At 40.4% G+C, this 14,056-nt stretch overlaps 1 protein-coding gene across 1 annotated transcript in view; it reads right to left on the bottom strand.

Moving 5' to 3' along the window:
- FRZB (frizzled related protein) overlaps positions 1-12,848 on the bottom strand; it is a 31,822-nt gene extending 18,974 nt beyond the window's left edge. The window contains exons 1-2 of the mRNA XM_046657777.1: positions 11,687-12,848; positions 4,562-4,609 (exon numbers count right to left, since the gene is read on the bottom strand). Coding sequence (XP_046513733.1) covers positions 4,562-4,609; positions 11,687-12,164 — 526 coding nt within the window. The 5' untranslated portion in view covers positions 12,165-12,848. The remainder of the gene's footprint in view (positions 1-4,561; positions 4,610-11,686) is intronic.
- Between the last annotated feature and the right edge of the window lie 1,208 nt (positions 12,849-14,056).

A 14,056-nucleotide genomic window follows, 5' to 3' on the forward strand; every position in this document is an offset into this window, starting at 1 on the left:
GGGTTGCAATGTTTTTGTGTCTTCCTCATTTCCTGTTTTATCATAATCAACCTCAGCTGTTACATTTCTCCAAAGTATAAAATTTTGAGCGTGAACAAATTATATTTTCTTTTCGGAACATGTGAATATGTCAATGTGTTTTCTCATAAGCAGAATGAACTTGGTTCTGCCTGTTTGTTAGTTTGTTTTCATCACTCCCGTTATACCAGGGAACAGGAAAACATTTATAAAAGAAGAACAGTAAACACTGAACCCAGGAACACTACATTTATTCTAGGTAGTTTTACACATTTAACTATTTTTGTATATTATTTATAGTGTTGTTGATGTCCTCTTTCCTCTTTCGCACGTTGAAGTGCTGTATTATCCAAACCACAGCTTCTGGACAAATTGATAGCATACGCATGCACTTGGCCAGAAATTTTGGTTCACCAATTGTACTGTCACACAAAAGAGCTTGTTGGTTTGTTTCAACCAAATGTAACAGTGGGAGTGATCCTTAAAATAGTACCCCACTACTGGAAATCATTGGTTTTCCAGTCTCAACAAAGAAATACAAGATATAACGAAGAACCAATTGGAAACTTTAACTTTGAAAATTACAATAACTGCAATAAAAAATTCACTTGATGCGCTCAACAGCAGAATGAGGATGACCAATGAAAGAGTCAATGATCTTGAAGACAGACCAACAGAAATTATCTAATCTAAAGAACAGAAAAAAGATTGAGGGAAAAATGAGCAGAACCTCTGGGACCTGTGGGGCAACACTGAAAGATCCATGACGCGAAGATCTTCATATCATCACAGACTTGGAAGTAGAAGAGAATGTGGTATAAAAATAAATATTTGGAGAAATAATTGCTGAAAGCTTCCCAAAGTTAACAAAAGGTATAAACTTATAAATTCAAGAAGTTCACTTAGCCTTAAACAGAATAAACTCAAAGAAGTCAATGTCCAGATGTATCATAATCAAACTGCCAGAAAACTAAAGACAAATTTAAAAATCTTGAAAGCAATCAGAGAAAACTGGTGTATTACTTACAGGGGACAATGATTTTAATGACTACCAATTTCCCATGAGAAACTGAGGACAGAAGTTAAGTGGAATAACATTTTTTAAGCACTGAATGAACCAACAAACAAGAATTCTATATCCAGTGCAAATATCCTTCAGGAATAAAGGTGAAATGAAGACATTTTCAGATGAAGGAAAACTGATAGAATTTGTTGCCACCAGAACTGCTCTAAAAGAAATGTAAATGAAGTTCTTCAGATGAAGGGAAATGATACCAGAAGGAAGCCTGGAACAACAGGAGAGAAGGAAGAACAATAGAAATTATAAACATCTGGGGCCGGCCCAGTGGCATAGCAGTTAAGTGCACACATTCTGCTTTGGCAGCCTGGGGTTTGCCAGTTCGGATCCCAGGTGCAGACATGGCACCACTTGGCAAGCCATGCTGTGGTAGGCATCCCACATATAAAAACGTAGAGGAAGATGGGCATGGATGTTAGCTCAGGGCCAGTCTTCCTCAGCAAAAAGAGGAGGATTGGCAGCAGATGTTAGCTCAGGGGTAATCTTCCTCAAAAAAAAAAAAAAGAAATTATAAACATCTGTGTAAATACAATAGCCTATTCTTCTCCTCTCAAGTTGTTTAAAACAAATTTAATGTTTGAAAGAAACATTAATGGTTGAAAGAAAAAATATAACATTATCTCATGGGGAGATTTTATATACATATATATATAAAACACACATGCATGGGTGTGTCTGTATGTGCATGCACACATGAGTGAGACAGAGAGAGATATTCAGATAACCCAAACAAAAGCAGGAAATAGGAAAAAGGAATGAAAAAGAGAGAGAACATAAAATAAATAATAAAATGGTAGATGTAACTACAAACATATCAATAATTACAATAGATGTCAATGGTATAAACACACAAATTAAAAGACAAAGATTGGCAGAAAGAATAAAAAAACCAACACCAACAAAAAAAAATGACCTAACTATAAGATGTCTGCAAGAAATTTATTTAAAACGTAATGATATAAGTATGTTAAAAGTAAAAGGATAGAAAAAGATACACTTTGCAAACATTAATCAAAAGAAAACAAGAGTCACTATATTAATATCAAACAAAATAGACTTTAGAGCAGAGAAAATTACCAGAGATAAAGAGGGACATTATGTCACAAAACAGGTCAATTTACCAATGAGACATAAAAATATTCAATATGTATGCACCAAATAACAGAGACTCAGAACACATGAAATAAAAGGGACAGAACTGAAAAGAGAAGTAGAGAAGTTCACAATATTTGAAGACAAACATTCCTCTCACAATGATTAATAGATCCAATAAACAGAAAATCAGCAAGAATATAACACAACTAAACAATATCAATCAACCAATGTGTTTTATATTTAAAGAACATTCTACTCAACAACTGCAGAATACGTTTTTTCCCAAGTGCACATGGAACATTCACCAAGATAAATCACATCCTGAGTCATAGACCAGACCTTAAAAAATTTAAAAGACTTGACATCATACAAAGTATGTTCTCTGACCATTATGGAATTAGAACAAAAATTAGTAACATAAAAATAATGATAAAAACCTCCAAACAGCAGCAAATTTAACAGCATAATCCTAAATAATACCTGAGTCAAAGAGGTAGTCTTCAAGGAAATTATAAAACATTTTGAACTGAAGAAAAATGAAAATAAAACCTACCAAAATTTGTAGGCTGCAACTAAAGCCATTCTTAGATGGATACTGATGGCATTAAATTATTAGAAAAGAAGAAAAGTTTCAAATCATACTCTAAGCTTCTACCTTAAGAAACTAAAAAAAAATTTAAAAAGTAGCAAAATAAATCCAAAGCAAATAGAAACAAAGAAATACTAAAGAGCAGCAATCAATAAAATTGAAAAAAGGAAAACAATAGAGAAAAATCAATTAAACCAAAAGATAGTTTTTTAAATCCAAAATACTTGAAAGAATTCTCAAAACTCAGTTCGAAAACTGACAAATTTAAAATGGGTAAAAAACTTGAACAGACACTTCACCAAAAGGGATATATATGAATGGCAAATGAGCCCAGGAAAAATACCATTAACCATTAGGGAAATACAAATTAAAACCATGATCACCTATCACTCCACACCTGTTAAAAATGGTTAACGTTTATTTATTTATTTATTTGTTTGTTTATTTATTTATTTATTTATTTTGAGGAAGATTAGTCCTGAGCTAACTACTACCAATCCTCCTCTTTTAGCTGAGGAAGACTGGCCCTGAGCTAGCATCCATGCCCATCATCCTCTACTTTCTATGTGGGACGCCTGCCACAGCATGGCTTTTGCCAAGCAGTGTCATGTCTGCACCCAGGATCTGAACCGGCAAACCCTGGGCTGCCGAGAAGTGGAACGTGTGCACTTAACCACTGCACCACCAGGCCGGCTCCTAAAGTTTTTTTAAAAATACTGACAATATCAAGTGCCAGTGAGGATGTGGAGCAACTGGAACTCACAAGTATTGCCAGTGAAAAATTGAAGAGCCATTTTGGAAGCAGTTTGGCAGTTTTCTATAAAGTTAAATGCACCTTTACCATTTAACCCAGTAATCCCATTCCTAGATATCTAACCTAGAGAAATGATAACTTATGTTTACACAAAAACCTATAGACAAATGTTTATAATAGCTCTCTGTGTGATTGCCAAAACTGAAAACAACCCAAACGTCCTTCAAGGCACAAATGGATAAACAAATGGTAATATATCCAAGTAAAAAACTATTCAGCAATAAAAAGAAATAGACTATCGATACATGCAACAACTTAGATGGATCTCAAAGTCATTATGCTTAGTGAAAGAAGCCAATATCACAGGGTTACATGCTCTTATCATTCCATATACATGACAACCTCAAAAAGACAAAACTATGGTGACGGAGAACAGATCAGTGATCGCCAGTGGTTCAGGGTGGTGGAAGCCTGTAACTATAGGAAGAGCATGAGGGAGTTTTTCTGATGTTATGGAACTGCTCTGCATCCTGACTGTAGTGGCAGTTACACAAGTCTGTACACGCCTTAAAATTCACAGAACTGCTGGGGCCCGGTGGCATAGTGGGTAAGTTCGTGCATTCTGCTTTGGCCGTCCAAGGTTAGCAGGTTCAGACACCGGGCGTGGACCTAGCACCGCTCATCAAGCTATGCTGTGGTGGTATCCCACATAAAACAGAGGAAGATTGGCACAGATGTTAGCTCAGCAACAATTTTCCTCAAGCGAAAAGAGGACGATTGGCAACAGATGTTAGCTCAAGGCCAACTTTCCTCATACACAAAAAATAAATTCATAGAACTGTATACCAAAAGAAAAGGTCAATTTTACCACAATGTAATTTTTTAAAATATAAATAAAGAAGTAATTTTTACAAGTTTATCTTTAAAGTGTAGGGCCAAACTTCCCCAATCAAGACTTGAGTATCTAGCTAACATCAAAGACTAATTTGACCACAAACGAAAACCAGGAACATCATGATATACTCACCACCACTCACGCCTCTACAGTTTCCATTACTGGAATCCATAGGAAAATCTGAAAGGTGAGAGAATAAATTAAGAACCACACATTAATTATTATTTCAAGATTCTCATATAGAAATCTAATTCAGTCACAAATTTGATTTGGGTAAGAACCCAGGCATCTCAAGGAATTCGATTCTTATTGGTGTCATGAGGTTGGCACTCTATCATTTGTAGGTTGAATAAGAACAAGGTCTGCTCTTTCATGTGATTGGAAGGCAATATACTCTTTTGAATCCTCATCCACCGTGAATAAAATTCCAGGATTTAATAAATAAAATTTGAGTTTCACAAAATTTGTGAATGATGAGCGTCCTGTCACAATAAAGCCTGAGCACATATTAGCACTCACCCAACACTTGTCTCATGATGACTAAAAGATCCAAACACGCCTCTTCAATAAATAGATGTATCACACTTTACTGGCATATATTCAAATTCTTAGTGCCTAAAGAAAACATTCAGAGAGCATTCTCGCTGTGCTCTTTGCTAACTGCAAACTCAGCAGTTCTTCAGGAGAAAGGAAGCCTACCATCCAGGGACTTCTCGAGCCAGTGGAATTAATGCACATGGTAATAATTAGATATTGCCATTGACTCTTTTCATCATCCTATAATCCCAGAAGACGGGAATGACAAATGGTAATGAAAATCATAATTATATAAAGTTCTTCTGTGTTCTAGTTAAGAAAGCAGCCTCTAATGAATAACACTGAGTGCCTTAGCAGATCGCCATGCTGAGCAATGTTGTGCCTAGCTACATATTCTTATGGACACTTCAACTCAGCACTTTCATATGAGTTTTATATTTATATTAATACTTTAGGTTAAATGAGTTTAATGCCTCTATTTATCCTAGTAGAAAATAACATTCTTCTTCTTTTTCCTTCAGAGGTCATATCATGAATATATTAAACAAGGAGGAATTAATACTATTTTAGGACAAATAGCACCCAAAATTACAATTAATGAATTACTTTCACCAGCTGGTATTTAAAAACCTATATCCAGGCCCAGCCTCAGTGGCCTAGGGGTTAAGTTCAGCATACTCTGCTTTGGAGGCCTGGGTTGGGATCTCGGGCATGGACCTACACCACTCATCTGTTAGCAACCATGCTGTGATGGTGGCCACATGAAAAAGAGAAAAAGAGGAAGATTGGCAACAGATGTTAGCTCAGGGTGAATCTTCCCCAGCAAAAAGAAAAACAAAAAATAATCCCTATATCCAAGGAAAGTTAGCAGCCGCCAAATAAATAAATAAATACGCAGGCAACAAATACTTGATTCTAAAACATTTGGCTCAACTCAGTCATACACTATTAATTTAATGACTTTTATTCTAGTCAAAGACTTTATTCATGATAAATGTATCCAAGTATTACAGTAATATGCAAAGATTTTTTCTATTCCTGAATAAGTCTAACAAACATGTAATACGCATATGATTTATACAAAAATGATCTCTCTGTAAATGATGAAATTATGTTGACCCACATTTAAAATAATTGTTTAGTGTTGAAAAGTTGAAACAAAAATGAAAAATAAAATTTTTCTCTTGGAAAAACCCTTTGAAACAGCTGAACCTAGGAGATTGGTTTGGTTTTCTTCTTTCATTCTTATTCACAGGAAAATGTTTCTATACTTTAAAAAGTGCTTAGAAGTCAATTATTAGAATTATACGAGAGAAAAACCAAAGTTTTCAAATAAAAAATAATCCCAAAAAATTGTCTTCAGAAAGTAGGAATTCTAACAAAATTATCCTAAATTAAAACAGTAGGTATTGTTAGTAGGTTTTATGCCCCCAAGGATTTCAGGCAGGAGTCATAGAAGTTTCCAGAAGAAGAGCCTAAAGGAGCCAGGGGAGTTGGGGAGGGTTTTCCAGATAGAGGATAGCATGTGCAGAGGTACCGGGTGAGAAACTACAGTGTTCACGAAGGGACCTGTACGCCTCCCAGTGGGGCTAAAAACAGAGACCAGTGTAAGCAAAGAGAACTGAAACTACAGACAGGTAAGAAGGGATGAGATCATGAAGGCTAGACGCAGGTACCAAAGGATTTTAAGCAACAGATTGCGTTTCAGAAAGATCACACTGTTGGAACATGGAGGCGCAATACTGGAGGTAAGTGAGGCAATTATCATCCCACTTCTGTAATCTGTGTAAGACATGGTGAGGCCCAAACAGGACCGTAGCCTTAAAGAAGGAGGGAAGGGAACTGGATTCAGAGTAGATCTAATAGCATTTGACTACTGAATGTAGGGTAGAAAGAAATGGTGGAAACGTGACTGACTCCAGGGCCTGGAGGATGGGTGTGGTGGTGCCTTGAATAATATAGAAAATAGTAGAAAAGCAGACAGTAGGAGGGTAAGGAAATGAGGAGTTCGCTCTGGGGCATGCCGAGACTGAGGGGTCAGGGTTAGATGGGAGAATCTGGAATGTGTGTTCCCTGCTATCTCAAAAGTCCAGAGAAGTTGTTATCTCTTATCTCTTGGAATCCATTGTCCAGGGCTGCCTTTTATTCTCTTAAGCTATGAATAAATGGGCTTCCAAAATATACTGAAAAAAACTGGATTCTTTAACCGCAAACCGATGGTCAAAAGACATTCTCTCTAAAGTTAGGAATCACCACTTTCTTCATAAAAGAGGAAGCGTGGTATAGAACAGGTTCCTGTTTGCATCTGCTTTCCCTCAACAGCTGTATGAACTTGGACAAGTCACTTAACTTCTTCTGCAAAATCAGAATAATAGTACCCACCCTGTAGTTATTATGATAATTAAATAAATCAATATGCATAACACCCTTAAAACAGCACCTAGAACATGTGAAATGTTATTAGTTCTTGTCCTGTTGCTGCTAATGATGCTTCTCCTGAAGATGACACGTCCTCTCCATCACCATGTTGATCTTAAACACTTGCATTGTGCTTTACCGTTATCAGTCGCTTCACCTGAGTATTTCTTTTGTTCTGCACAATCCCTAATGTCAACATCAAATGACTTGCTCAAGGTACAACATTAATGGAAAAATCTGGAATTCCAACTAAGAGACTATAACTCTAAAGCTGTGGTTTTCTTTAAATTGAGGAAATATAACCAATTCTTAATTATTCAAAACTATATGTCTATATGGTACTTTTTGGTCTCCTCTTTCTATTCACCCAGTAGAAAGAGAATGGCCAAGTACAACTTAGTTGCTATTTATTGCAACAACTATTTGGAAGTTTGGTGGGAATGTAATAAAAAATGAAATATTAAAATAAGATTTGGTGACTACGTAAGATTCTATTACCACTGATAACAGAATCATGCATTAGCTGTAAATTAAATACCCTAACACCCTGAGATACTCTTTCCTACCCCATTCAGAGCACCTTTCAATATTCTACATGATGAAGGATCCTTAGAATCATGTTTTCTCTCTAGTCTTAATCTAAAATTTCCATTTCTCCTTTCCATTCCACTTTCCTCCTATCACACTAAATAATTCTTCCTTCTTGGCGTTTGGCCCCTCAAATATTTGTAAGCCAGGGCTAAAGAAAAGGCTGCCTGTTCCTCAGAGAGTGGAGAAATGATTAAACAGCAGTTTGTGCATGTGAAAGTTGGCACAGCTTGGCCAGGCGAGAGAGGGCCTGGAGAAATGTGTTGAGCAAGAGGTGGAGTGACAAGTTAACACAACCACGGAAACCAGCAATGACTAAGGAGTGATTATAAAGACCTTGGCATGGCGAACCCTGGGAGTTGTATAAATAGCTGTTCAATGTCATACCATAAATTTTCTTAAATACTTAATTTCTATGTTTCTGAGATAAACTATTTGTAACTAACAGACATCCATCAGACCCATTCCTTCTTCCTGTTGCTCCCAAAGGGATTTGTTCTTAAGCCTGACGTCCAGGTCAATTTGTATAAAATAGAATATTAAGCTTATATATTCAGAAGAAATAAGATCTGCTTTTCCAGTTAGGTCCCGTGTGAAGCTTGTTTTCCAGAGCTGAACTGTTAAAAGTTCTAGACTGTATCTGCATTGACCAACATACCATTTAAAAAAAACAAACAAAAATGAACATATCAATTTGATATAACAATGATAATAATAGGAAAACAGCAGCAGCAGCAGCAACAATTTGTTAAGGGCTCTGTACAGGTACTATATATGCTGCTTAATTTCATCTTCACCATGCCAGTGGGCTGTAGGCAGTACTGTCCTCATGTTACACATCAGAAAACTTTGAATCAGAGAGGTTTATAATTTCCCTATAACAGTTGATATGAGGCAGAGTCAAGATTCAACACCTGGTCTGCCCAACTCCAAATCCATACTCTTTACTCACCATACAATATGAAAGATTTGACCAAATGCCTTAATTAACTGGCTGAATGACTAAATTGAACTGAATTCACAGATGGAGCAATTGTACATGTAGTCACAACTCTATAGTGAATATAAAATGCGGAAAAAGAATAAATTTATGAATTTATTAGTACTGGTCAGGATATGATTTTTTCTTTAATAAAAGTATGTTTGCCCACAGTATTTCAAAAGCAAAAAGCATTTTGAAGCAATACTCCATTGCAGTAAGATTTTGCCTTGTAAAATACCCTAAACTGGTTTGCGGAGTCACAACACACTATGAGGGTACATATCCATGTGAATGATAGGATTTGCGAATCCTCTTGGCATTGAAGAGATGTGAATGGTGGTCCCATTTTATTCAGAGACCTCATTTTTATGTTCAGTTGGATAGATTCTAGTCATAAGACAGAGGGACTCTGTTTATACTTAGAGGAAGGAAAAAAGTCCTGCTTCTTGAACTATTATATCCCACTAAACCAAGTAGTATATTGCATTGTAAATTAAACTGGCCACATGTGGTAGTTTCTAAGTAATTCCAGGTGCCTGAAAGTTTGACCCAGCATAGGGAGTGTAATTTTCAGCAAGGTGGCCTTGGAAGCCAGGGGACCCTTCAGGCTAGACTCCACCCCTCCATTGCCCATCCCCATGTCCCCTTAGCTCCCTCCTGCCACCACAGTCTCTGAGTCACACTGAAGATTATGGTAAAGGTAGGGGGGAACAGAGACCATCACTAAAATATGTTTCTAACTGCCACCTATCTCTACTTATTTTTTTGGCAAGGACGCTATCAGTAGAGCAGAGATTATGGCATTTCAAAGACGCTCAGAAATTAGGTCCCATGGACTGACAAATTGTTTCCATGCATGTCCTGTTTGAGCGCTTCAATGAGGCAATTGTTTGGTCCACGATGACAGGGAATTCAGGGCCACCTAAGGAAACTGCTTCCCATCCATATTGACTATGGCTTTTGAGAGCAATTAACCTTGCCAAACCTCTCTCATTTGAGGTCCATCTCTAAGAGAGGTTTCAGACTATGTCTTCTCCTTCAAGGGGAGGAATGCGTTTCAGCATGAACCATAACCACCTCATTCCCAGCCCTTGGCCTGAGATGAGCCAGCATTTAACTGATTCTAAGAGTCTGGCAGACCAGGCAGCAACTGACCAAGCTCATCCAGAGCCTGCATGGCCTGTGACATTAGTGAGTATAAAGGCTCAAGAGTGCTCTTTTAGCCCAAGGATTGATAAGAAATACATTGCTTTCTCATTACTTTATACAGCCAGTTCTTGGTTCTTGATTAAAATCAAGGCAATAGATGTATTCGAAGAGTGATAAACTAAGTGAGGTGATCATCAAAAAGCTCTTGGAATTTTTCTGTTCTGTTTTGGTTTTGCAGATCTTTGGACAATCCCCCGACCCCATCACCTCCCCCACTTTATGTTAAGCAGGTCAAGGTGCACAGAAAGCAATTTTTCCAAATCAGTTCCCTGACAACCAAGAACTACTACCTAGAAGTGGACTAAAGACATGAGCTTAGGCTGAGCAAGTTGAGGGTTGAGACGCAGACGAAAAGGTTGATGCCCAAGAAATGAACAGGGAAGGAGGCAACCAGGTCATCACATCTAAGAACAGAGTTGATCCAGGGAGAATATGAAAGAGGGCCAATCATAAAAGATTGAGTTTATTTTTAAAGCATATGAAGGGTGAAATTCAAGTTTTGGGTTAATTGGTAGGAAGGATATTCAGTTATAATTGAATGGACCATAATGAGCAATGTTTAGTTGGGGTCTTAAGAGTTATGACAGTCATAATCCAACTGACGCTAATGAGAAAACAACTTGTGATTGATTCCATTAAATGTAGAACTGCAATAAACTTTTAAGGTAGAGAAAGATCAAAATTAACGGGTGGCTGATGCACACACAGAGAAAGGACATGAAATAAGGTATTAAAGACAAATTATTTGCAGAGCATAAGAGTACGATAAGGGATAGGATTAAAAATAACATTACATGAGTGTAGATGATAACATGCCTGAAATATAACTCCTTTCATCCATATGTCACTTACAAAATGACTTGAAGGCATGTGGGAATGTGAAAAGAGGCCAGCAGTTTCACTCGCCAGCTCTGCGGCTGGAGTAAGTCACAGAAGCTAATTAGCAGTGCATAGCAATGTTTCACAGCTATTTCAGTCTGGAATGGAAGAACAATTTCTCTCATTGAAAGGAGGGGGAAATTTAAGGTGAAGGTAATTGCTCAAATTGGATATTGAGCAAACACATACCACTAACATCTGTGGTTTGGAGTAAGGTTACTGCAATTATCTTGGCATTTTTAATGATTAGAAGAAAATGGTTCTTCACTTTTCTGTTTTCACCATGCAATCTTGGCAAGTAGGTAAAACACTAAAGAAAGTAAGAAAAAAGCATCACTTTACAAGATGTGGTTACTTCAACATGTAAAGAGCAGAAAGTGAAGGGTCAGTGTTCCGCAGTGTGATGGGAGTTAAATAAACGGAGTGTTTTAGGAAGACAGGCCACCTATTGGAACAGCGTGCATCCGTCTGGAAGGGTGACTGGGTGAGAGACAAAAGGAATAGTGCTTCACAGTAATTAAGAGATTAAGAGACGTGATCCGAAGAGAAAAGACAGAATCAGAGAGTACAGGAGAGTAACAAGGACTCGGAGAAGTGAGCGGGCTGCAGGGCAGGGAGAGAGGCTGGGCAGTGTCAGGACTCACCCGCTCCATCCGCGGTGACGATGGCCTCGGGAGAGATGCACACGCCGCGGTCGTAAACCGGCAGCTCCTCGCAGGCCAGGCTCTCTGGCCACGAGTGGCGGTACTTGATGAGGATGGGCTCACAGCCCTGCCGGGCCCGCTCGCACACAGACTTGCAGGGCTTGATGGGCTCGTGCTGGAAGTCAATGGTGCAGATGGGCGCGTACATGGCACAGAGGAAGAAGAGCAGGTCGGGGCTGCAGTGGGTGCCCAGCAGACCTTCGAACTGCTCGATGGCCAGGATGGCGTTGGCCTGGGTGCTGTGGTGCAGGTGGTTGGGCATCTTGGTCATGTTCCAGGGCAGCGACTTGCAAAGGGGGATGCGGACGGGCTCACAGGCTGCAGCCCGGGCTCCGGGCACGCGGAGCAGGCAGAGCGAGGCCAGGGCGAGCAGCCCGGCCCGCAGCAGCAGCATCCCTCCCAGGCTGCCGCAAACCATGATCCCGGCAGGACAGGGCAGGATGCAGCAGTGCCGAGGACGCCGAGAGGCCCGTTCCGCCGTCTCCTCCTCCCCCCTGGAACTGGACACAATGATCTGGGAGCTTCTCCTCCCCCGGCAATCTCACAACTTCCTTGGATCAAATTCCCCCAATGGGGTCCCACGAGCTTCGACGAGTCCAGCCGCCGCCGCCCCTGCCGCTCTGGCTGCTCTTTCCCGACGTCTCAGCCTTCTAGGGCAGCAGCATCTATTTATTCCTCGCTCCCTCTGGCAGAAGCATCAGACTTCACAGATAATCAGATGAGAGGAAAGCAAGAGAAAGCGAGGGAGAAATAAAAACAAAAGTAGGATTCAGCTGAGGTATTTGGAGCTTTGGGGTGTCACGTCCCCTGGATTACAAAACGGTGCTAAAAGAAGCAAGAAATTCTCCAAAGTGAAGAGGAGGACGGGGGCGCGGTGGGGGCGGGAGAGGAAGGAAGGGAAACCAGAGGGGAAAGACTCCTAATGGGGGAGGAGGGTGCAGCAAGAGTTTGCAAGTCTTGTAGGCTGAGCGAACAGATCCGATTTTTGGTGTGAGCAGCAGCTGCTGCGACAACCGCAGCTGGCGAGAGAGACCGGCGGGAGAAGTCTGGACGGGAGGCCTGTGCCTGGACCCGCTGCTCTTTGCTTTCCTACCTCCGGGCCAGACGGGCAGCTCCGCCCCCTGGGGCAGTCCCGGCCCTCCAACGCCCGCTCGCTTCCCTGGAAGGGAATACGGGACGGGGGAGAGAGGGTCTGTGGGCTGGAGGCGGAGGGGAGAGAAGCCTTGAGGAGCAGTGAGGATGCGGTAACCCAAGGCAGCTCTGACTTGAGCCGTGCACCCCCAAACTGGGCAGCAGCCCCCTGGCTCCAAAGAAGAGCCCCCAGCCCCTCACTGAAGAGCCCACCCCAATTCCCCACGAAGGAGTCCCCCCCCTAGTTCCCCGCTTCGGAACCCAAGCCGAGCCCCTCGCTCCCTGGAGATATTTCCTTTAAGCAAACTACAGCTTTACCTCTGTGAGCACCCGCTCTGCAGAAAGTCAGACCTGAGGGAGAAACACTTAAGGGATGTCACTTTAAACGTCCAAGTCGCAGAAAACGCCACCCCTGCGAGCAGTGGTGGAGCCTTATCAGCCCAGAGCTCCTGGCTACAGAGGTCTGCATTTTGAATAACCAGGTTGAGGGAGCTGCCTTTCATAAAAAGAGAAGAAATGCCGGGCAAAGTTACAAGTCGGCCACCAGAAGCAAGAAACAGTTTTTTTCTTTTCATTTTTTTCCTTTGCCTTGCAAAATTAGAACTTTTGAGTTTTGCTTATTAAGCTTAAGAGTGAAAACTGCTTTAAAGAACTGGGACTTTTTTTTCTGTTTTACTCACTAAAGTAAATGGCACTTATTCTTTAGCTCCTCTCATCAACGATTTCCCCTAACGCTTGAGAGAAATGTGTGGGAAAATTACACCGCACAGGTAATAATAATGATGATGATGATCATGACAAAACCATTTGCATACAAATGAGTCCAAACTAGAGAAGAAAATAGAAAACAGATCCCCTCCTGGTCTGCTTCTTCCACTAATGAGCCGCTTCTCTTCCTCCCTCCACCCCCGCCCCGCCATCTTTTCAGGGCATGTTGTAAATGAATGACCTGCAGAGGCCCTGGCCCCTGCCCTTTGAATGGGAAATCACTGAGCGAAAGGATTGCAGACTGTCAGAAAACACAGCCTTCATTGAGAAGAGAAGGAAACAAACCCTAAAACAAAACAGGAAGTCACCTCTGCCCCACATCGTTGAAGTATTTCCCTGCTTTAATCCAGCCATTTCTCACAGGCAGTAGAAGCAAAAAAAAAGACGCCCCACTTTAGAGCACACAGGGGG

Source organism: Equus quagga, chromosome 4, assembly GCF_021613505.1.
Source record: "Equus quagga isolate Etosha38 chromosome 4, UCLA_HA_Equagga_1.0, whole genome shotgun sequence".
NCBI classification, from domain to species: domain Eukaryota; kingdom Metazoa; phylum Chordata; class Mammalia; order Perissodactyla; family Equidae; genus Equus; species Equus quagga.